General features: G+C 35.3%; 1 protein-coding gene across 4 annotated transcripts in view; it reads left to right on the plus strand.

Moving 5' to 3' along the window:
- Window positions 1-26,063, plus strand: part of NR3C2 (nuclear receptor subfamily 3 group C member 2) — a 145,130-nt gene that overhangs the window by 61,513 nt on the left and 57,554 nt on the right. For 2 of the 4 annotated variants that reach the window (XM_026698132.2, XM_087936058.1), the window contains exon 3: window positions 17,481-17,620. In XM_026698132.2, the coding sequence (XP_026553917.2) occupies window positions 17,481-17,620 (140 nt within the window). Of the gene's footprint in view, window positions 1-17,480; window positions 17,633-26,063 lie in introns of all 4 variants that reach the window. The other 2 variants (XM_026698129.2, XM_026698130.2) reach the window with 1 other exon arrangement.

Raw genomic sequence — 26,063 nt, forward strand, 5'->3', positions numbered from 1 at the left:
TTTGCTTCTGGCAATGCTGTGTTGTAATCGTCTCTTATATACTAGTCTCCCCAGCTGCAACCAATGAGGAGGATCATGGCCGCTTCCTCTCTCCTAAGCCAAATTGTTACCTTCTCCATTCCTCCCTGCGTGTCCTAGGATGCAGAGGGGATGGGCCTGGTTCTTCTTCTGACTGCCCAGCCAGCCTCTGCCCTTCCCCAGCCTCCTCCACAACCTCTGGAGCCACACCTCCACTCCCTGTAGACTGTTCCTTCTTTTCCTCAGAGTCCAACTCTACCAAGGACATGACAGTGGTTTAATCCTGGCTATTGCATTCTGTTTCGTATATTCAATGGTATATTTAGATATTGTGACCCACCCAGAGTGGGTGCTGAGAATGGATGGATGGATGGATGGATGGATGGATGAATGAATCTGGCTGGAGGCTAAGAAAAAAAAAACAGATAAAAGTCTCCTACTGCATCTGTTTCTGGTCACATGAGGTAGTATGGTACATATGAGCTCTATTGTAACTTTCCTATGCACGCGTTCACACAAATACCATGCGGAATTGTTATCTGGGACAAAATTCATGTGTGTCCACCTGTCCTTTTTGGCAAAAAATTTGCTGCGCTTCAGCCTCTCTCTTTCTTGAGGTAATGATTACAAAGTGGGTAGTGAAACTAACAATTTATTTGGGGAAATTGATTCATTGTCTAAAACTAAATATGTTAAAATGGGAAGTTGAACATTAGGAATGATTCTCCATTTGTACAATGTTTATCATCCAACTTAAGTTAATAAAATTGTGATCTTGAAATTCTATTATTTTTTCTCTTTCTCTTTTCTGTTTGTATCAATCCATATAATATCTTTCTAGAGATTCAAAATTCTCCTATAATGCCCAGTGACATGCCAGTATGCCTGTAGGTTGGCAGAAGCTTTTTAAGTCTGATTAATGATTTTTAAACAAGTGATATCAGGAAAGCATGATTGTATGTAGATGTGTGTGTGTGTGTGTGTGTGTGTGCGTGCGTGCGTGCATGTGTGTATCTCTGTGTCTTTGTATAAGTGGGAGTGAGTAACCCTCATATTTGGTTCTTAAAACTTTATAGCTTCAGGTGAGAATTTCACAACACTGATTTTTATTGGATTAGATCCAGGGATATGGTCTGGACATGGATACAGAGTCTTGTAGCAAGCAAAACTGTTAAAGGGAATGATATGCATTGGCTTTATGACAGTGAGTTCATGTTGTTGGATAATTTCCAGCACTTTTAGAAACAGTATATATTAACTTCAGAATTAAATAAAAACCAGCTATCATTGGAAAATTTTCCAGAAATCTTATTAGCAGAATTCCAGCTACCAGATAAGCAATCTCGAGTTGAGTCCATGATTTCTATATTTGGTTCTTTATTATTTCATTAATATTTGGTACTGATCCTATCTTTGATTAGTTTGATTTATGATTTAATTAATTTTAATTCAGAACTGAATTTCTGAAATACCCTTTTCATTTCAAACTTGGGCAAAAACATACTGGATTGGTTTAATTATAAGATAACATTAATTAACATTTTTGCTTTTTTGCTAGCTAAACATGTAGAAGTGTTCAGCACTTTTGGCATTATACACATACGTTCTGGCAAGAAAATTGGATTATTTTTATTACAGCATGTAACTACTTGATAATATAGAAGCATTTTATGATAAAACTGAATTGTGGCAATATAGGGCTGTTTATTTTTGAAAACCATATGTCATCAGATGTGGAAATTATGAAAAACATGAAGAATAACATAAGACAGAACAATGGAATCACATCGCATTTCTATCAGAGGATATATCTTAATTTTACATTTAGAAATTTGGAATTGCCCCCTCCCCCCAGATTTTTAATCCAAGTTGAGAGATAGTGAAATCAGGACAGTAGTGTTCATATGTAATGGTCCTCTGGGTTCCCACTAGTTTTCAAAAAAAATTTAACCAAGGAAAAAATAAAAGAGTTTGAATAGTAATCTTTGGTGATAGAGTCATTGGCTTTCCACATAAAAGCCAATCTTATTGAATCAGTATGAAAAATAATATAGTATGTATTATAGTCTATAAGTGACTCAGCAATTTTTAGTTTCATGAATCCATACAACTAATTCTATCTATCTATCTAATGAGGAAAAATTGCATATCAAGTTAAAGGGAATTAATTATATAACTTTTAAAATTCTTGTAGAAGATTGAAGAGGATTGTAAAGGATGGTTGATTAATTACATCAACTATATATAGTTGATATATTAATCTGAATCTTTATTTAAAAAACAAAACAAAATATTTACATTGGACCATATTTTCTATCAGATGTTCTTGGAGATTGCAGAGATGTTTTAAACTTTTTTCAAAATTCTGGCTTTAAATTTTTTTAAATTGTTTTTTTAATTAATAACACACACAAAATATTAGTGTCAGTGATACTTTGTCAAAGAGAAAAAAATTAAAAAGTACTAACTGAGCTATTGTGCCAACACAGCTCATGGAATTGAAGAACCCCATAGAATTTTTCTAAAAAAAAACCCAAGAATTTATATTCTGAAAATATTTTCAAGATGTATAAACTGGAATTCCTCTATGAATATAAACTAATCAAAATTGAATAACATCCACTTTGAGAGTGTTCATCTTTCCCAAATGGCAAGTTTTAATGAGATTTCTATCTATCAATATCTGAAAAAAACCTCTTATATATTATTTATATTACATTTATTAACTGAGTTACATCCTTTGCTATATACATAGATAAATAGTTCATGGATTCAATAGAAATATGGAATTGATATTCCTTAAATAGATGCATATTCCAATTTTTGCGTATTGGCATCAATTCCAGTTGGATGACGTAATAGTGTTTCCATAAATACTGGAATTATTAAAATATTAAAAATAAATAAAAGAATGTTATCAAATAAAATTGTGGTAATCTCAGTTATGTACTGCTACAGAGATCTCTCTGTGGTATCTAATAACACAAGCCAAGGGTACCAGCAGATATATATTTTAAAAAAGGTAGATATCCTTATTATTCAGTTCCTCTGAATAATGGAAAAATACAAACAGCATGTTGTTAACAGCTACTTTGTGTGTGACTCATATAGTATCTTAATCCATTTTTTGAATTCCAAAGAAAATCCAAATCTATTTACTACAGTAAGAATGAACTGTTAATCTATTTTGTCAAAGGCTTTTTTAGGATCTAATGATAAGATTACAAATTGATCTTTATTTAAGTTTGTTAGATCTACAACTAATCTGATATTATCTGCTGCATGCCTAGTTTTTTTAATAACCTTTGCTTACTCATTCTTAATAACAAAACATCATTTGCTGTATCTATTCATTAACTATATATTCTAGTTTCTTTCAGATTGTATAAATCTTTTGCCTTTTCAATTTGGCATTAAAATGGTTTGAATATGAAAACTTTGTATACCCAAAGTGACTTTCCAGAATAAATCTAGTTTATTAGACTGTGGTTTATTACCTTTTCAGGTGGCCACAAATTAAGTTTGTCCAAAAGTAAGGACTGTTTTCTAATTTTCATTATGATATAATGTTTTCTTTTGTTTTTCTATGCAAGAATTTTATCTTTAGCACTGAATGGCAATGGTGTTAAGAAACTCAATGAATTTCAACTATGTGTTAGAAAACTGATACATTCAAGTTGTGAACTTTTCTAGTTCAGTCTTGACAATTCTGTCAAGGCGAATTTGAACTTTGTCAGTCCTTGTCATCACTTTAGGTTATATGCCCCAAACCATTCCTGTTTTGGTGATTTAAACTCTAGTCATATACACGGCCAACATATTTAATGGTAATTTGTAGTCTTTTATTTTCACAAGGAATTGGATTTACTAAATATTTTATAATGTATTGAATATGTATGTATGCGTGTATTATATGTATATACGTACACTTTATCTGTAGTTGTCAAGATATTTTATTGAAATCAGTAGGTAAATGTAACAAATCAATCGGTCCTTGTTATCAATGCCTAGAATTACATTTAAAAAAATAAAATTTAAAACTTATAAAATGAAAAGTATAACCAAATAATCAGTATGATTGTTTACAGTGAACTATATGAAAAAAATTGGATTTGCTATTCCACCAAAATAAAACTTTTGGGCCATATTTAAATTTAGAAATATGGGAATTAAAATTTTCATTCTGTTGATTTTTAACTAAAATAATTTACATGTTTATTTAAAAGTAAGTTCCATTTTTTCATTATTTAAGTTGATAATTTTTTGCGTGGATTTCACAGAAAAGAGGGAGTCGACCCAGTTTGGTGGGATTCACAGGTGCTTTGAACTGGTTGTTAAATTACCCACCCACCCTCGCCACCCCTGGGCACTGTGCTGCACTGCAATGGAGAAATGGGCAACAGAGCAGCCGATGCGAGGGAAGGCAAAGGCCGCTTTCCCTCTTTCTTCTCCCTGCTCCTCTTCCTTCCCTCAGGCCAGTTGCTCCCTTGCCTGTTTCTCCATTGCAGCTCAGTGCAACACCCAAAGATCCACTATGATAGCAGGGTGGGGGGTAATTTAACATCACGTTCTCCCAAGGTCAGGCCATCATGGGAGACTCATCCCGCATGGGCAGTGGAGCTGGAGGATGGGAGTGGACCATGACTCCCCCAACAGCCAACCTGACCTTGGGCGAACCACTTGTTAAATTATTTGAATCTCTCCAAGTACTTTGGAGAATAGTTTACCTATTCTCCAAAGTACTTGAGGACAGAATAAGAAGTAACTAGATTAGAAGATCATTAAAGAGAGATCCAAACTAGATTAAAGAGATATTTCCAGACAGTGAGAACAATTATTCAGTGGAATGGCTTAACTCCAAAAATTGCGGGTGCTTCATCATTGGAGATTTTCAGGAAGAAATTGGATTTGTCTGGCTTAATACAAAGAGACCTCTTGAGCAGGGGCAGGACTAGAAGACCTTCAAAGTCCCTTCCAACCCTGTTATTTTATGTTCTAATATTTGTTGGCTGCAGCTGAACCATTTAAGCTGAATTGTTCATAAGGGCAAGTATGTTTAAATCTTTTGATTCCAATATATTATACTGAATCAATTGTGCTTACACTACTGAAAATTTCACACCATAATTTATGGTATATACTATAAAATGTACTGCAATACAATTTATCTCCAGAATGAATCCCATAGGAATTGGTGGAACTGAGCATATTCTTTAATTGCATAGAAGAGTTTTACATGTATGTTGTGTTTTACTTCTCTGCCATGAATCATAAATATGACATCTTATTTTTATCTTGTAAAACATAATTGTGGCATGAACGAAGGAGACCCATGTCCCAGGATAATGTTGTAGGATCCATTGGTCTGTCAATAATTCTTTAAGCTGAAATGTTCCATGTTACATTTCTATTATGTCACCAGAAATACTGTTTTGTTACTTATAATGTACACTATTCACATTATTTGGACAGAACTGCCTACTTGTCCAAATTAAGTTTGGGATTGATGTTCCTTTTTAATTCATTAACCTGGTCTATGGCCTTGAGTTATTGGAAAGGGTAAGTTAAGGAAAATAATTGCAGTTACATGGCACAGTATGTACTGTGACCTACGTTACCTTCAGAAAAAGTATGGGAGGAAGTCTATCTGCCAAACTGAATGTACATAATTTTTTTGCTGTTGAATTATAAGAACATGAACTATATGCAGTTATTCAGGTCAATATTTGGGCAATCATTTAAAGGATTTAAGTATCTTTGTTTTAACGAATCATAAAAATGCTCAAGAAATATTTTAAACTACTGGGCATTCATAATTTGAAAGGTTTATAATAATGGCAAAATAGAAATGTTGTTTAAAAACTATTTGTTTACCTCATTTATATTCTAGTCAGGTTGAAATAATTCTGGAACCTCCCCAAAGTTAAATAATTATAAATAAAACATTGAAAGCCATAAATAAAATATAGTATACATTTAGAAAGGTTTTTTTTTTTTACAAAGTAAGGGCTATATCAGGTATTTCTCACTATTCTTATGCTTTTGGAAATAACAGATTTCTCAACTGTCTTGAATATTAACAATATTTAGACATCCAGGTTTCTGGGAAAAGACACCTGAATTTGGCCAATACCTGTTTCTATGCTCCCAGAATTCCCCCCCCTTCCCTTAGAATATAAACTTATTCCTTTCATCCTATATTCCTGTATAAAACAGGATAGACAGATTCTAAGAGTGATATGTTGGGTAACCCAGATACAAGATATATAGATTAGATAGTATCTTAAACTACTTTTCACAAACCAAGGGCAAATTTCTAATAGAGTAACTTTCCCATTATTTGTTGCCCAATCAGATCTCATCAACATATCCAGATCTGGTGTTTCTCAATACCAAATTGTGAAGGAACATAGTCTTATTGCAAACAGTCTTGGCATTGAACAATAGAATTCTGACATCAATGCCACCAATACAAAGTACCCGGGACCTGAAAATTAAGCAGGAGGACTAGAAAAATAGCTGAAAGATTGCCTATCATTGTATCTCTCTCTGCCAATCACATATAAAATTGCTTCCCACTCTCACATATTCCTCTCCAGTGTACACTTATGCTGGCAAGCTGTCAAGAGCTGCCCTGTGGTAAATGCCTTGTGAGTGGCTAAACAAACAAACAGGATCCACTTACTACCTATCTCCCAATTAGAGATATTTATTTATTTATTAAATTCATCTTCTACCCATTTCACTATCCAAAGCAACTCTTTATTTGCCAGTGCTGCCTTCCTATCACTAAGTCCCCATCTTTCAAACCTTATGGGTGCTTAAAATCTATCTGTTATCCAGTCCTGTTATCCACCCAACCTTCCTCCTTGCCTCAGCAGAGGCTAACCATCATTTCTTCCTTTCTTTTTGGTTCCCTTGTTTCCTTCCATCTCTAACTTCAGTAAAGGGAAGATCCATTATTTCTTGCCAGTAATCTATAGAGAAGGTTGGATAGCTATGATCTTTGGTTGGTACATGACAGGAAGTGGGAGGCAAAACAAGGTTTGCTCTTCTCCTTACATAGTCAGGTGGTGAAACTGAAAGTAGTTGAAAGTCCAATATTATTTTTTTCACTAATTCTATTTATTTCTTTTTAATAAAAATGAAATGTGCAGATTTGAAGCTAAGATACTTTGATATTAATACTGTTCTTGGGAGATATTATAACAAAACTTTATTAAAAATATTGTGCTTTGCTTCTTTTTCAAACTTTAACTGGCAGGTGTAGATCCTTCAAATAATTTCATAAATCTCTCTAGGAATAGAAATTGTTCTGTATGATTATGAGGGCAATACTGTGTCTACCTTTATAAGAAAGTCTTTTTAATTTTAGATTATTATTAAAAAGTGGGTCTCAAATATTTGAGATTCATAATTATTTGGTTGCAAATTAAATTGGTCAGCTCAACATTTTTCAACTGGAAAGCATTCCATCTTTTCCAATATATCGTTTTGATTGGCTGAGTTGTAATGATATGAGCTGTAACTTAGGGTATCTGCTTAGGGTATCTTTGGGGTTTTCAAAAATGAGAAATGTTATACAGATACTTCAAATAATAAATAAACATCAGTCATCAATATATGTTCCATGAACACAAACATTGAACAATTAGAGAAAGCCTCTTGAGTAAAAGGTCACACTTTACACAAAGAGTCTTTTAGAATTTTAGAAAATCCAATTTACACATTATTTACATTTACAAAAACTGTTTTAGGCTCTGTATTCTGTGTATTGTCAAAGTTATGGAGAAAAACAAGTTTAACTTTTGGCCTTTGAAACTGATAAAAAAACATTAAGGCAGTAATCTGAAAAGGTGATTGGTGGTAGGAAGAAAACAGTATGGGTGCTTTTTTTGTTTTTAACAAATGTTATCTAAGAAAAAGTTTAGCTCTCATTTAACAACTTGGTTTTAATTCCAGATCAAGAGTTGAGTGCACTTGTCACTATCTAAAACTTTTCACAAACCTTTTAAAGTTTTCTCACTCTATGTGTATATGTGTGTGAGTGTGCATAAATATCCATCCATCTGCCCATAACATATAGATGCGCACAATGCAATACACAGGTAGCATACTTAAAAAGAAATACAGGAAGAGTATACCAGGAGAACACCATTAGGTGCTCAATTGAATGTGAATTGACATTTTATAATAACAGTAAAATGATAGATTTGCTGTTCTGAATGGAAGGTTTCGTCTGACTTCCAAAAAAATCCTATCAGCTATATAAAACTTTATAGGTTTAGAGAGTGAAAGTTGTGTATTATGCAAATTTCTTGCTAGAAACTATTATTTCTTCCCATTCCTAGCCAGGAAATTGGAGAGAATACATTTAAGGTAAAGAATACCCTGTGTTTAGTGTTTGATCCCTGACTTTTCACTGTTGCCCATTTTAAGGCATGGCACAGCTCTTCCAGGTAATTCAGTTTACTGTATGTACTAATCTAAATTAGCTTTGAAGATTGGAAATTGGGGAGCATGTGAAGGTTCCACACTGCAGCCAGAGCCACTTTCAGTCTTAGATTATGAAATCTGGTCTTTGATTATTTCTGTTCTTAAAACCCATATGATTGCAATGTAAGTGAGGAAAATAAATTATGTGTCATGCCATAAGAAAAAAAAGACAGGAAAAAGTTTCCTATTTCCCTTGTTTTGTCAGTCTGGTGAATTACTGTAGTTTGTATACAGTTTGAAATATTTTGGAAGTGAATTACATACACTTTCAATAAAATTAAGTAACAAGATGTCTGTTTACTAACCTATGAAAATCTATGTATCGCTCTGTTCATTTCATTTCGCTCCATATCAAATTATTTCTTTTTGTTCATTTGTCACCTAAGTATGCAAATTTGCCAGGCTGTGAGTTTCCTCACATTCTTTGCATTTATTAGTTACTGATGTAGAGAGTTGAAACTCATAATTATTCATTTAGATTTATACAACAAACAGTAATTTTTAACAAGTTTGTTTAGTAATTTGGACTCAAAAGCAAGAATTCCAGGTATGTATTACTTCATGGTTCAAAATTTAAAGGAACAAAACGTTGCTGAAAATAAAATGTAAAGACAAAAATATACTTTGTGTTAGATTGTCCAGGTTACGGTTTTATAGCATTGTACATGATGGCTATAGTTATTCACTTTCTAAAAATAGATGACCTTGAGGATAAGAATATGAAGAACTACATAAAATCCATACATATCACAAAACTATTAAACTATTGTAAATTATTATTTCTTAGACACACATGCAACTTCAATTTTAACTCATTTAATAAAAGAGTCACTGTTAATTCAGTAAGCCTTCTCTGACTTCTTCATATAGCATTGCTCCCATAAATGAGCTACTTTAGGTATTTCATATAGCAATTAATTTTACATTTCTTTAATAGTGTTTTTATTATTAACTGTGTTAAAAGTAAATATATATATATACAGAGGCATTAGACAAATTGAAAATACTGACAGTGCAGTTTATTGTCTGCATTACTTGGGAAATACATTTTTTTTTACACACTAGAAGCAATGCTATTCAGCTGAAGTCTTCTTTAGTATTTATGTCTTCTCCACTGAGCCGAAGGGAGAATCCAGAATGGGTAGTCTCTAGTCTCATAGTTCTCCAGACCGAACTGAAAAACTGAGGTCACACCCTCACCCGGTAACGGTCCCCAGTTCTTCATTTGGTCTCAGCGTGTTCAGACCTTCCTTAAATGGGCTCTGAATTGTTTGGATTGTGGAAGAATATTCACCCCCTGGATAGAGGTTTTTTTTTTTCGTTAAAAATCTAAATGTTTTGCCTGTCAAACAACTTTCATACATACACACATATGTACATATACATATACACATACATATATGTATATGCGAATATACAGTATATATATGCTTTTTGAATTGAGTGGACCATAAATAAATATAGTAATGCTAGAAGTAATGCTCATAATATACCTAAACAATAGAAGATTTCAATAGGTTTCTGATATTGAATTGTTTTTATTTGCGATTTATCTAAAGACTTGTATAGGAATTGATCACAGAAATATTTCTATATTTTTATTGCCACTGTCAAACTGCATGCTTTGATTGTGATATAAGGTACCCTTTGATATTCTGTTTCAGTGGTTTTTGTCTGAAATGTAATTTGATCTAGTAAAATTAAAGAAAGTAGAATTGCTTGAAACGAGTATGAAAGCATATTTAATGACAGTCAGATTACTTGAATTGTGTCCCTCCCTATTAGATAAATATTGCTGACTTCTACAATGTATTTATTTATTGAATTCATTTGCCTCCTGTTCTGTAATGAAACATCTCCGGTGACTTCCAACACTAAAGTTATTCATAAACATCTATACATTTTCCCCCAAACTATGTAAGAAACAAGCCATTTTCATCATAACAGGGAAAACAAATGTTTCATGATACAAATGACATAATGTAGTTATATAATGGAACTACTAACTTGTGTCCTTTGAGTGATGATGTCATGATACCCACATGAAGGATTTAATGTGATTATGACGTATTAATGCACATCTGCATGCATGTTATAGCAATTCATAACAAATGTACAGATATGACAGACTAAATGTCATAAGCAGACTAAATGACAGCAAGACAGGGTGAGTGACATTATTACCAGTGGCAGATTAATGCATCAAATGCTGTTTCATTTAAAATGCCAGAGAAGAAAAAGCTTCAGAGTTCTGCTTATTATTAAGTTAACTTGCAGCATACAGCAAAACTCCTATATTTGAAGACTCCTAGAATCAAGAGTCACTGAAACATTTCACTTGTCATTTAATGATTAGCTGAAAATTTGCTTCCCCACTACCTCAGTTAATAGTCATTATCACAATTTACAAATTATGCTTTTCCTGACTTAATATCATGTAAATAGACTGGAGAAGTAATTAGCTTATTATCTGAATAGGTCTATAGTGATTTGCCATGAGTTAGTAGCTGCTGATGTTATCGATAGCTCATAGATAAGGCGTGGTTTGATTTATTATGGTTTGATTGATAAGACACAGTTGAATAGATTCATACATTATATTAAACCATGAGCAGTGATTTGCAAATCATAACAGACTCAGCAAACTACACTGTGCCAACACCGGGCAGCCTATAGTTTAATACAATGTGTGAATTCTTTCAGTGACATAACCTGGGGATGGTAACAGTGACTTGCTTCATCTCAATAGACCACGGTAAGCCACAAAAGGTTGCTGTTTAGTTTAATTGTAACTTATTGTCCGAGCCCATTCCTTGTGATTTCTAAACTCTTGCTTATGGTTTAGTGTTCTGTTGTGAACACATCAATGACGGGTTAAAGATAGCCTTATTTTTTCCAAAGAATTTTCTTTCAATAACATCTATTAATTGGAATATCTAATCGTGGCTTACAAGAATAGAATATTCTTTAAAAAAGAAAGAAAGAAATGAGAACAGATAGCTGTTGAAATGACTAGTTGAATTTAAATCTATTTTATAAGACCTAAAAATTGTGTCCCCCCTCCTTTTCCTGCATCCATCTATTTCTTATCAACTCTTCAACTTTACCCAATTTGGTCTTTCCCTACCTCCCATCATAGTCGGGCTCCGTTAGTGCTGATAGATAAACTGAGCCCATCAGCACGTTTGCAAGAGTCGCTGAAGCCTGACATTATATACTTCCAGGATTGTTTAGCTTCATCAGATGCATCATCGGCGGAGCAGAATGGTCGACGGTGACAAAAGGGGGAATCCAGAAAACCCCCTGTCCTTTTGCGGCTTTTGGAATTGACTATAGTGCTGCAACAGATGATTGGGGGGGGGAATCTGGGTATGTAGTACTTGCAAGTAGGTAGAAAAGGAAAACTTCCAGTGGAAGCATGGTGAGCTAAACAAAAGTCTGTGAGTTTTAACCACAGTAAAGATCAAAGAACTGATGGGTAGACCAGTTCTTTGTTATTTATTAGGATAAGGAGAGAATAGGAGACTGCCAACATGTGTTTCAGGTGGCTGCTTCTCTTGAGGACACTGCAGGATAGCAGTTAACAACAGGGGAACAAAAGTATTAATCATCAAGTTCATAACTACTTCTGGGACATTAAGAGACACTAAATTTGTTAACTTTGCTTCTAATATCAGAAAATTGCTTATTTAAATATCTTAAGGCTATTAAAAGTCTTTCAAATGACTATTACTGGAGACCATTTACCACAAAATTACTGGAGATTACTAAATTACTACAAAATTACAATTTACTAAAAAATTACTGGAGACTATAGTTTTATTCATAAACAAAAGAAAAATGAAGTATAATTGTAACAAGTAAAAGAACTTGAAATAAATGGCAAAAAGCTAAATAAAGTTTTGAATTAAGAAAGTTTTTAATGAATTAAGGATTTAGGACTTAGACACATAATTAAGGACTTAGACACATAAATGTTGAAATTTTTACAATAGGATTTTGGAATTAATTATATAAAATAAACAGCTTTTCATAAAAACCAGAATTATTTTTGACTATTGCAAGTCATAGCAGAGATAAGAAATCTTATGATGTAAATTGGATGCAGACTTTAGAGCAGGGATGTCAAACTTGATTTCATTGAGGGCTGCATCAGGGTTGTGTTTGACCTTGGGGAGAAAGGTGGGGTGTGGCCAGGGTGAATGTAGCCACCTTGACATCACTCGTCTCCAGGGTGCCTGTGGTGATCTGAGCACTCTGCCAGTGAAAACAGGCTCCCGAGCTCCATTTTTGGCTGCAATGACCTCCTGCAACCCTCTGATAGGAAAATGGAGCTCAGGAGGGCTGTCAGTGGCCCATGCAAGCTCCGTTTTCAGCTGTGATGGCCTCTTGCAACCCTCTGCCAACAACAATGAACTCGGGAGAGCTGCCCGTAGCCTTCCTGAGCTCTGGTTTTCTGGCAGAGACACTGTGGGCCAGTCCTTTGCTTTTTCCATGATGGTCCCATGGGCCAGATCTAAGCACTTTGTGTGCTGGATCTGGCTCCTAGGCCTTGAATTTGACACCTCTGCTTTAGAAGAAAATAAAATCCTAGCAAAAAAGTAAAAAAATAACTCCTTTCCTTTGTGATTAGGATTTACAAAATGATACAAAATACTATAACATTTTGAAATATTAAAGGAAATATTAAACATTTGAAATATTGAAGGAAATCTTCAGAGAAATTATTAGCAGCAAAAGCAATAATGATGTCAGCTTCTATAGATAGTCTGTTTAAAAGATGTTAATAAAGGAGTGACAGATGTGAAACAAATTTTAGTTGTTGCAGAAATAGCAGAATCAGAAATATTTGATTTTTTAAAAAATGTGGATTACAAAACAGACATGCTATTAAAACTGGAAATAAAAATATTAATGAAAAAGTATGTTTAAAAAATAAAGAAGAGCCAAGAGAATCACCCTTTAGGCTCTTCTTAAGGATCACAAAAAACATGGCTAAAGCTTGGAAGTTAAAGGCATCGACAATATCCTGGACAATGATTTTCCACTTACAAAAAAGGGTATCCTAAAGCCTTGAAGAAGACTTTGAAGTTGGAAATTAAAGATTAATTAGAAGTAAAAGAAGAACATGAAGTTGGCTTGTTTGATCAAGGTTAAAATAAGATTTTTGTAAAAATAAAGCTCTGGTAACCCTTTGCGGATTTTTTTGGACAGGAGGACTAAAAAGTTGAAGATGCATGCTTTTGCCTGTCAAAGGAGTGGGCTATGGGAAGAAGAGATATTTGTTGTAACTTTATAAGGGATAAAGACTTCTTTGTATTGTTTTTTTAGTGTAATCAAGACTTTCTATTTTTATTTTTTCTTTGCACTTTTTATTCTGTCTTTCTTTTTCTGAGTTTAACTTGTATTCCTTTTACTATTGTATTTAACATTTTTAATAATAAATAGAAAGAATGAAAGAAGGATCTATTTACTAGGTCTCCATGGTCTTTCCTAATATACTTTGAATTTTTCTCTTGTATTCTAAAATAGGCAGTATAGTGTAGAACTGCTGCCCTGGGATTAGAATTGAGAGCATTAAGAGGCTCACAAGGCATCTTCAGATAGCAACAGACTTCAGCCTCTTGATAGGCCAAATAGAGTTGGAATATACATATCATTTGAATTTCGGTATTGTGATATATGAATCATATCTATGTCTTACTACGTGTGAACCCAGTAGTGGTTTAGCATGTCATTATCTTTCTTTCAGTGTAGTTCATAAAGTAAATAATTTTTTATTTGTGCTACTTTTAAGCTCTCAGAAAATAAAAAAATAAACATGACACTTTTACTCATCCTTGCCTCCTTAAATAATTTCTCATTTTGCCCTTAGGATAATTTTTTTAAACATGCTGAATCATTGCGTTATGTCACAGTATTAAAATAAGGATTTTACTTTTGAGCAGATACATATATACATACATGCATACATTTATTTGTTTGTTTGCTTCAGCCCCATATGTTAAGGATGCCTGTCTATTTGTAAGGGATAATAAACTTTCTATTACTGAGATTAACAGAAATTGCAACAATTTAATTCTTCAGAAATTGCAACAATTTGATTCTTTATCAGAATGGAGAAAAACTGAAAAAATAAGAATATATCTAGAGAATATATGAAGATAAAATATTATGGTTCTACTTACAGATTTTTAAATTAGGCCTAAGACTAATGGATATTCTTTTAAAAAAACCTTTGTTCGTCAATCCTTAAAATGTTATCTGAAATAGGCTTCCAGTATGAGCTTCTTCAGCAACAGACCGAAACCTCGTCTCTGCAAGGCTTTGAACCGTGCTCGCTGCTGGAGTGCCCTGAGCTGGCTGGTTACGGGGCTAAGCCACCCCATAGAGGTGGTGCCTGCAGGGTTGAGGAGAGCCTCATCTCTCCTCCCCAGCTGGCCATTACTCCCTTTCCCGAAGGTGGTTGTAGCGGTGGTCAGAAATGGCCACCACAAAGAAGAACTCGACTGGAAAAGAATGTGCAGGAGGAAGATAAGAAGAGAAAGTTTTGGTTGACTGGGTCAAACAGCAAAAGCAATAAATAAAGTACCCTGGAATTTAAATTTAATAACATTGTTCCCAAAGAAGATTTTGAAGCTGCGAAGGAGAGAGAGAAGGGAAAGGATTAGGTTTTTTTTTTCTTCCCTTCCTTATACTGACAGCTAAGAGATTTAAGCAAGAAATTGAAAAAAAGTCCACTTTGACATTAATAGGCATCTTAAGCTGAAAATAAACGTCAAAGGGATAATAAAGATTTTTGGATATTTAAAAGTTTTTAAAAGCAGGAAAGGAGAAAAAAAAAGAATAAGAGGGCAGGATCTGGAAAAATGGAGGAGACTGCCTGGAATTAAGGAATGGAACTGTAACTATAAGGAACTTACAGTGAAATTTCAACGAGATTCCTCAAAGATACATTTTAATGGAAACTTGGTAACAAAATAATAGAACCCCAGGAAGAGAAAGTGGAAAAAAGAAGCAGAAAGAAACAGCCTTGGATGATTTGAATTACTTGGTGCTTTTTGGTTTTTGCATCTGGATGACTAAAATTAACCGGGTGGTTGTTTAAAAGTCTTTAAAATGGTATCACTCTTAGAAGAACTGAAAATGGAACTTTAAAAATGGAAAGAAGATGCACAAGAAGGGAGAAGATGCTCTTTTGTCTTCGTATTTCAATTCTTAGAAATGGAGATCTGGAACTATGAGAAACAACAAGAAACAGAACAAGAAGATTGGGACAAAGAAGAAGCCATCTTTAATGATCAAATAATTTTAAGTGGGGGGAAAAAAGAAAAGGCGGGAAAGAGAGTGAAAGGTTTAAGACTAGAAAAAAACAACCAAAAAGAAGAAGAAAAATTTGAAAGATAAGTATAATATTAGAAAGCAACAGAAGAGGGGATTACAGATGAGAGAGTTAGAAGTAGAGAGACAAGGGGGTAAAAAGGGGAGGGAGAAGAAGAGGGGGAAGAAGGCAAGGAAAAGAAGTTGTAAAAGACAGAAACAAGGAATGGAGAAACAGGGAAAAGATATAAGGATTGTAACCAAAAGCTTGTTTAGAGATAATGGGTGAAAATTTAATTGCAAAAGGGATTCTGCAAAAGTACATAAGATAGCATTGTTATATTATAAAGAGAAATAATTTTAGAAAATATGATTAAAATGATGGATAAAATATTTACTGTAATATAGTTGAATGTTTGGTAATAAATAAATGAATTAAAATGATTGAGAGAATTAAATGGGAACATTTTTAATTATTAGTAATGATTTATAAAAATATAAGTGAGAAATATGGAAAAAAAAGAATTAACTATGGAAAGTTTATAAGTGTTCCCAAGGAAGTATGATATTTAACTGAAAAGAAATGTTAAAGATGTTAAGATTTTAATGAATATTAATGATAGAATTGAATGGAATGGAATGTGTGCTTTATTTACACACACACACACACACATATATATATATACATATATACACATACATACATACATACATACATATATATATATATGTATATATATATTCTTTTTAAGAATATAGTGTGTATTTTAAGAATGTACCAAGCAAAATTCGATTGGAAGTTATGTATTATATTGAATGCTATAATCTTAAGCTTAAATAAGAGTTTGAATGGAGAAAATTAAAAGATATAAAGGTGTCATACTCCAATTGGTAACTACAGGGAAAAATTTGTTAATAAGAAAAGATAATATGAAATTGAAACAGGACAGACAAAAGTATAAATATAATGATTTGAATTGAGATGAGATAATTAAAATAAAGTTGAGAAAATTAAAAGAGGGGAAAAACTATGTAGAAAATATAAAACGGTAATAAGATATGGAATAAAAATGAGCATGAAATTGAGTTTGGTGTCTGTATGAAGAAGTGTTAACCTGGGACCATGCTATTTTCAAAAAAGATGTTTTATTTGTATTTTGTTTTTGTGAAACCCAAATAAAACTTTCAAAAGAAATGTTATCTGAAATAATATCCATTCAATCTATCAAAGCTTTATTCTGATAAATGCCAAAACCAACCTCCCAAAATCTTGGCATCTATTGGATAGTTAAATATATTTCCCTGTTTTTTGTGTGTGTCCTCTTTTTGTTAATGAATAGCCTACTATAAAAGAGTAAATGCATTTTTGATAGATTACTATTTTTGCCTTGGTAATTTGATCAAATAAACTTAGATTCTAAGGAAGGGTTGGTAGATAAAAATTTTCAGTCTGTTAGTGGGTATTTTAAACCAGAAAATTAAATATATCAAGTACTATAAAGAACAGCCAAGTTACATACATTGCTAAAAGAAATGAAGTTCTTTAACTTTTTTAAAAAATGTTGCGGTATTAGAAATTGAATAACAAAATGGAATTTGTATCAAGTGAATTTTATATTCATGAGTCCTACTATATTTCTCCCTAGTTCATCATTGAGAAATGTTTCAACTGGATCTTCAAGGCCTTCTAAAGTGTGTTTGGTGTGTGGAGATGAAGCATCCGGATGCCATTATGGAGTAGTGACATGTGGCAGTTGCAAAGTCTTCTTTAAGAGAGCAGTGGAAGGTAAATCCTCATGTGGGTTCCAATTTTATATTTTTTTTCTCATATAATTATATAGCATTTCATTGCCTTTAACTTAAAAATACATTAAATCTATTGTTCAAAAATTACTCAAGTAATGCATGCATCTTTTATCAGGAGAACACTGGTTATAGTCTGTTGATGCTGTTAAGTTAATCATTTGCCTTCACAATTCTAGTTATTTGAAATCTGATTTATGTCTTCTGCCAGATCTAAAGGAAAAATTCTCCACAGCTACAAATAAACATGTCCAAACCTTTCATAAGCTATGTAGTTTATAAAATTCTGTATAGAGACAAGCAGATGATGCATCCAACTGTTCTTCTGAAATACATAAATAATAACAAATTTAGTTGAAAGCTAATTTAGGCATGACAGTTATGCAGCTATGAGCCACCCTTTCAAGCATTTACACTCTTGTTTTAAAAAGAAGTTGAGTAGTTTGCCAATCTGGAATTCAGGTGACTGAAAAAAGCTGCATGCAGTATCTGAAGCAAAGCACTTCAAGTAAATAACATTTATATCTTTCTGTCAGAAAATGATTTGTTGAATTCTGTATTATACTTGCCTTTTCACTTCAGTTGTCCTTTCTTCAGTTGACAGTCTCTTTACCTCAAAATTTTTCTCTCATTCCCAGTTGCATTCCTGGTTTTCATCAACATAAAGGAACTTTCCTTTTTCTAGACTTATCCCTTAGATCAGGGGTGTCAAACTCGCTTTCATTGAGGATCGCATCACGGTTGTGTTTAACCTCGGGGCGGCTGGGGTGGGTGTGGACAGGGTGGGCATAGCCATCTCAATGTCACTTGTGTCGGAGGTGCTGTGGTAGCCCAAGCATTTGCCATGAAAACAGGCTTCCGACCTTCGTTTTTGGCTGCGATGGCCTTCTACAACCCTCTGCCAGTGAAAACAGAGCTCCATTTTCATTGGAGAGGCACCACGGGCCAGTCCTTTGCTGTTTCCAGGGTGGCCCTGTGGGCCAGATCTAAGCACCCCGCAGGCAGGATCCGTCCCCCAGGCCTTGAGTTTGACAACCCTGCCTTAGATTATAGTTGGTTACGTATTACCTATGTAAATCTAGAAATTCATGGGTACAGGGGAAAATATATAACCTAATTTGGTTCTAAAAACTTTTGTTTTTTCTAATTTAAATGTTTTCTGTTTTTTCCATTGGGATTGCATGGAAAGTAGAGATAAAATGATAAAACTTAAACTTGAGTAAAGTAGTATTTATTGCAGAAGTCTTTGTTTCTGTCAAAACAAAGTAATTGATTCGTGCAAATTGACATTTGCTGTTTATAAAAGTGAAATAATTCTCCTCCATGTCAATACTTTCCTGCATTGAGACAAAGCAACATGTCTCTATAAGGCAAACAGCCTCATCTAGGTAGATGGACTGCAATCCTCAGAGATTAATGAAGATCTCTGATGGAATATTTTAATCAAAATTATAAATGAATTACAAACTAAAAATTTATTTTAATATAATTGTTATGACAACCTCATCTGGCTACTGATATTTTCGTACTAATAAGAAAGGCTATGATTAGTATTGGACTACCTGACTTGTATATAGAAATGTAGTTGACTGGAAAAACATCTGCATCAAAGTCTGTGGAATATATTTGTCTGTTGCTAATATTTAAGGGATAATTAAGGTGGTTGCTACTTTTGTATAGACACCCAGCACCTTTGCAACTTGATAGTGGTTTTTTAAAAAACATCTGGAGATACTTTCAGATGAAGCTACAGAATGCTTCCATGTATTTTGACCAAATTTGGTAGTTTGGCAATCATATTGCTCCTGCAACATAATGGCAGGCATTGTATTGGGTCACTTTTCACTGGGCTTTTTTCTCATCTGTTTAGCTTCTTATACCTTTTGCAGCAAATAAAAAAATTAAGACCATGTAGCTATATTCAGAAACAAGAAATATAATTAAGGAGCAAATTTGCCTGTAAAAATGTTGAGAAGTTTCTTTAAAATTATGCAGTGAACTTTTGTTTTATGAATTTGATAAAGTTATGTAAATGATCAATATTGGGAGCTATGAATATTTAGCTCATGAGAGAAATAAACTATGCTAGCATTTTGAAGTGCATTGTTAATTGAGATGGAATTAATGAATATATAACCTTAACTTTGTATATAATTACTATGGACTGTTTCTGTTCTTATAGATATTTACTCACAAGATAGTTCAGCATTTCCCATATAAAATAAGTCTATTTGTGATTTCAATTTCATACAGTCATATTTTTTAAAAAAATAATTAGCTGTCTTAATATATTGCTTTATAATTAAAATACACTGCTCAAAAAAATAAAGGGAAAACTTAAACACAATGTAACTCCAAGTCAATCACACTTTTGTGAAATCAAACTGTCCACTTAGGTAGCAACACTGATTGACAATCAATTTCACATGCTGTTGTGCAAATGGAATAGACAACAGGTGGAAAGCATAGGCAGTTAGCGAGATATCCCCAATAAAGGAGTGGTTCTGCAGGTGGTGACCACAGACCACTTCTCAGTTCCTATGCTTTCTGGCTGAGGGTTTGGTCACTTTTGAATGCTGGTGGTGCTTTCACTCTAGTGGTAGCATGAGACGGAGTCTACAACCCACACAAGTGGGTCAGGTAGTGCAGCTCATCCAGGATGGCACATCAATGCAAGCTGTGGCAAGAAGGTTTGCTGTGTCTGTCAGCGTAGTGTCCAGAGCATGGAGGCGCTACCAGGAGACAGGCCAGTACATCAAGAGACATGGAGGAGGCCATAGGAGGGCAACAACCCAGCATCAGGACCGCTTTGTGCGGTCCACCTTTGTGCAAGGAGGGACAGGAGGTCAGAAACAGACTCCATGAGGGTGGTATGAGGGCCCAACGTCCACAGGTGGGGGTTGTGCTTACAGCCCAACACCGTGCAGGACGTTTGGCATTTGCCAGAGAACACCAAGATTGGCACATTCGCCACTGGCACCCTGTACTCTTCACAGATGAAAGCAGGTTCACACTGATTACATGTGACAGACGTGACAGGGTCTGGAGACACCATGGAGAACGTTCTACTGCCTGCAACATCCTCCAGCATGACCGGTTTGGCAGTGGGTCAGTAATGGTGTGGGGTGGCATTTCTTTAGGGGGCCACACAGCCCTCCATGTGCTCGCCAGAGGTAGCCTGACTGCCATTAGGTACCGAGATGAGATCCTAAGACCCCTTGTGAGACCATATGCTGGTGCGGTTGGCCCTGGGTTCCTCCTAATGCAAGACAATGCTAGACCTCATCTGGCTGGAGTGTGTCAGCAGTTCCTGCAAGACAAAGGCATTGATGCTATGAACTGGCCCGCCCGTTTCCCAGACCTGAATCCAACTGAGCACATCTGGGACATCATGTCTTGCTCCATTCACCAATGCCACGTTGCACCACAGACTGTCCAGGAGTTGGGAGATGCTTTAGTCCAGTGTGGGAGGAGATCCCTTAGGAGAACATCTGACACCTCATCAGGAGCATGCCCAGGCATTGTAGGGAGGTCATACAGGCACATGGAGGCCAGACACACAACTGAGCCTCATTTTGACTTGTTTTAAGGACATTACATCAAAGTTGGATCAGCCTGTAGTATTTTTTTCCACTTTAATTTTGAGTGTAACTCCAAATCCAGACCTCCATGCATTGTGCAAAAAATCCCTGCTTTCTTGAGAAGTCTGGGAAAGGTGGATTTGATATCACATAATTAGTTAATGCTACATATTATATTTTAGAATGGTCTGTGTAAAAATTGGATGGAAGTAACATTAAAAACGTACTAATAGTATTTTTCTTTTATTTCTTAAAAGACAGATTTAAAAGGTTGATTTAAATTATCCTTACCTGCTGCTTTTTTGTCATGTATTATTTTTATCTGAATCATTTATTAGCACAATCTTTTATATTATACCTCTCTATATTCTCCTTTTACTTCAGCACTAATGGAACTAGTATTTTTCCATTAAAGTCTGCAGTTACTTTAATTCAGTTTTCAAGGCCAGCATCCCCTTGGAATTCAACATTTATTTATTTGGCTTTCTAGTGTTATCATATAATCTGTTTTTAGATGCAGAGTCTTCCAAACACACATGTAGGCTATTCATCATTTATCATACCTGTTTCAGTATATTCTGGAAATGTTGGAAAATTTACAGTAGTGAATACAGAATTGACTAAAATGTGGTTCATTGTATTGAATTATGTGTAAATTAAGATACATTAATTTTCACTGCAGATATCCTAAGCATAATTGTATCTGGTGCAGCCTGTTTTTATATATCTTGCTAATCCAACTTTCCTTCATTTAAATGGATTGAGTACACTGTATGAACATTCTCACTATATTTTTAACATTACGACTATCAGAATTGAAATACTTCTTTTTTGAAATAGTGTTCCGTATCCCTCCTACTTTTTAAAATATAAGCAGTAATACATAAACAGCAATACATAAACATGAATGTCGATTCCAAGGATCACACTGTTTGGAATTTTATTTCAGGTTTGGTTTTTTGTTGTTTGTTTTTTGCTGTTTTATATGTTAAGTTATCCAGTTCTCCACTGTGGTGGAGATAGCATTCAGGATTGGGTAATCAGTCACCTCTTGCTGATTGGACTGAGTCTGTCAAGTCTTTGAAGACACTCCCCCAGTTGCTAGGGACATCCCAAAAATTGACTCAGTCAGCTCGCTGGATGACATGTTAATTTGTGCTCCTAAAAAGAACCAAATTTAAATCAGTTTAATTAGAAAATTTGAGAAAAAAATAACCAATCCTGAAAACTATCTCAACTAAGAACCGGTCTACTCATTTGACAGCTGTCAAAGACAGCACAGTCGGGACTTTGGCCCAGGTCGTTGAACATCGGATCAGCTGAGGGCCAATCTACAATGTGATTTTAGCAGGAGGTATGTAGATACACCATCCACACAGTTTCCCCGCATTTGGCTTGGGAAGGCTCTCTGCGGCTTGAAATGGACACTGAAGATGCCTTGGTTTACCACAGCAGCGTTAAAGGGGCAGAAGACACCAAACGAAGGAGGAAAAACCTTTCCATAACAAGTAAGGTAACTAGAGTAATATTTGGGCTAAAACAGAGCCAGGGAAGCCATAGGTAAAAGTTGTGGAAAATACGTTTTAAAACATTGGAATAGAAAATGGCGGAATTACCACAGAACATTAGCCACGCGATCAGGAGTGTGGAGGAGACGGCACTCAGGCCATCACGCTTTCTCACCCCAGCAGCCCCAGATCAGTTGTCTTCATCTAGCAGTCCCAAACCAAGGGACAAGCCTGTGGGGGATCGAAAGAGCTCCAAGGCGGGTGGGAGTGGGACGAGCACCGAAGAGACAAGGTTCTAGACAAGTTGTGGATTGAGAGGAAAAGAAACGGCCCAAAATACTGCAGAAATGGCTCTCAGCACAGTTTTCCGCCTAAATGAGGGAGTGACAGTTATTAAGAGGAGATAGGCAGCTGCTAACTGACAGGAATGTAGTAACAGAAATGGCCACAGGGGGAGCTGAAGAGCAAGAATTGCTACAGGAGTCCCTTGAAGATTCTGAGATAAGAAATTTATTTTCATGCTGCCAAGCAACAAGGCAACTGCCAGTTTCAACCCAGAGATCCAGACTGGCCCCTGAAGCCACATTTACATGTCAGCTGGAATTAGACCAGTCAAGGAACAAGAGCCTGAATTTCAAATTAATATGCAGGCTCTTTTAGCTGAGGCAGTAAAACAAGGGGTGTCAGCAGCCTTGAAAAAGACCAGGCACTCACTTTCAGAGGCTTCAATTTCATTATCAAGACGTAGTAGGAGACACAGGTCACATCGTGACGTTGATCTTTCCCTGCATTCTGAATCAGGGTCATTTGTTCATGCTGAAAGCTCCCACTCCATCCCATCTGACAGTGGCCAAATGATGGATAGAACTTACTCAAATGATGAAGACCTGGGTGATTCTAACCGAATCTCTATGCCAGGCTTATTTCAGCCAGCCATATTCAAGTCGGTCCTCTTCAAGTCTAAGAAAGCCACAGGGCGGGGCTTGGTTCCTGAACCACAGGAGCCTACAGACCCCTCAGAAGACCCCAATGACCCATTGTTTTCTGGAAAAAAACATTACAGCATATGTCATCCCTATGCCAAGGATGTTCACCAAAGTCATCCAAAGGCAGTGGTTGTCCCTTGGGTTGGGTCCAAGCCCTTCCTCCCTGGACAGAAAAATGTTAAATGTGGTGGCTGATCTCTCCAAGGCCCTGGAAGTGCCCGCTGTGGACACCCCAGTTGTGGCCTTACAGGCCAACACTGATATTCCTGGTGAGCCTGAGGACTCACTGAAGGCAGAGGACTGAACAAATGTTGCAGAAAACGCACCCTCAGCAGCATGGGCAGTGAGGGCCTCCCTGGCCACATCCTTTTTTAACAGGGCCTCTCTCATCTGTCTTCAAGAGCTGCAGAAGAGAATTCCACTGGACGATGTCAGGCCATACCAGCATATAAACAAACTGTTAGCAGCAGTGGAATTTTCAGCTAATGCCACCGTCAGTGCAGCCAGATTTGCATCTAGGGTAATAGTAATCTGGCCCTGTATTATGTAAGGCTTTAGAAGTAATCATCATCACTTTGAATTACATCTGGAAGTTAATGCAACTCATAGTAATCATGGTCCTTCCAGAATTACATATGCTGCTGTTTTTGGACCAGTTGAAATTTCTGCATGGTCTTCAAGGGCAAACTCACATAAAGTACTGTGTTTCCCAGAAAATAAGACTGGTCTTATATTCTTTTGGGCCCCAAAATAAGCACCAGGTCTTATTTTCAGGGGATGTTTTACCTGCTTACTTTAGAACCATTGCAGACCAGGCCTCATATGCCCCAACACCTGTCACGCTGCTGTCTGAGTTGTTCTGCAGCCACTTGTGGCCACTTGCATGGCATATTGCACTGGTGCCGCTGTTCATGACATAACGCTGCATGACTTGTGCTCACGGAAGGAGGTCGGATGGCTGACCATACCAGTGCCGCTGCTCGCAGCAGGAGGCTGCGTGGCGCATTGCGCTATTTTACTAAGTTTACAAACAGAAAATACTATATTTTCTGTGGTACGTTTTTACATATGTTGGTTCCTTTGCAATTTGAAACTACTATAGTATATATAACAGAAGAATGCATTGTGGAATATATACAATATTGAATGATTGCATTTTTACTTGCTGATGATGGGTTTCTCTGATTATTTATCTGATCTTATTAGCTGTCCCACACTAACACACATCTCATATCGAATCTGGAAGGTCCTATGACTTTTGTACTGCAGACTTTGGGTATTCCTGAAAGGAATGTAGGTACAGACATTAATTCTTTTTTCACAAATGGTATCTCTCAGAGCTTGCTTGTTTTTTTTCAGATGTTTCATTACCCAAACCAGGTAACATCATTAGTGCAGTTTGTTGTCCGTTTATACTCTAGTAGCTTGCTTGTTAGTGTTGGTGGGAGCGGCCTTAGAGATTCTTCGGTTGGCCTGTTTGCTGTTGGCTTCTTTGAGTTTCTTGATTGGGGTATTGTTTACTTGATTGTTGGTCTGATGGAATTAATCTATGCTGAACTGGGTGCTGATAGCTGGTGGAGAGGTACTTGGGTCTTTTTGTTCTTTTTTGGGCTGATTGGTTGTCTCTTTTGCATAGTCTATAAATGTTGTTAATGTCTATGTGTCTGTTAATGGCAGATTTGTCAAGAGTGCCAGGCTTCTAGAAATTTCCTGGCATTTTTGGACATGAAACTTCTATTCTTAAAATAATGTCAGTCCAAACTCTGGAAGTTTATAATCATTATTTACACATGAAAGATGTTAAATTCTTTGCATTTTTGGAAGCTATTTGCACTTGCTCTTCAAGTAGTGAATTTAGTGTATTTACAGACAAGTATTTAAAGTAAGGTAATTATTGGTGAACAGTAATTTGCCTCTATATGTGTACGAGCAATGTGTGATTACTAAACTTTTCTTATTTCCTATCTTTTTCCCTAGCAATTACATATAATTTGATTTTTTTTGAATGAACTACATAAATTACACCTTTATAGATTTTTAAGTTTTTTAAAAATGTTGGATTGACTATATTCATATTTTAAAATATCACACTACTTTTATTGTTTTCCTGCTTATTTATATTCCGATCACTTCAATTAAATATTTCTCCATATTTCATTATGGTGTGTTTTCTAAGTGGAAAACAGTGTTTTTTCACTTTAAATTTTGGGCTAACCTGATCTAAACAACATGTTTAATGTAATTTAACAGAATGCATTTTACTTAATGGTATAATGCAGACATTTTTTTATTAGCTACCCTGTTTCTAATGAGATCTAATATTACTTGCCCTGAAAGTATTTTTAGTAACA

The sequence above is a fragment of the Pseudonaja textilis genome, chromosome 6 (assembly GCF_049901715.1).
Source record: "Pseudonaja textilis isolate UNSWEBS1 chromosome 6, rPseTex1.2, whole genome shotgun sequence".
NCBI lineage: Eukaryota > Metazoa > Chordata > Lepidosauria > Squamata > Elapidae > Pseudonaja > Pseudonaja textilis.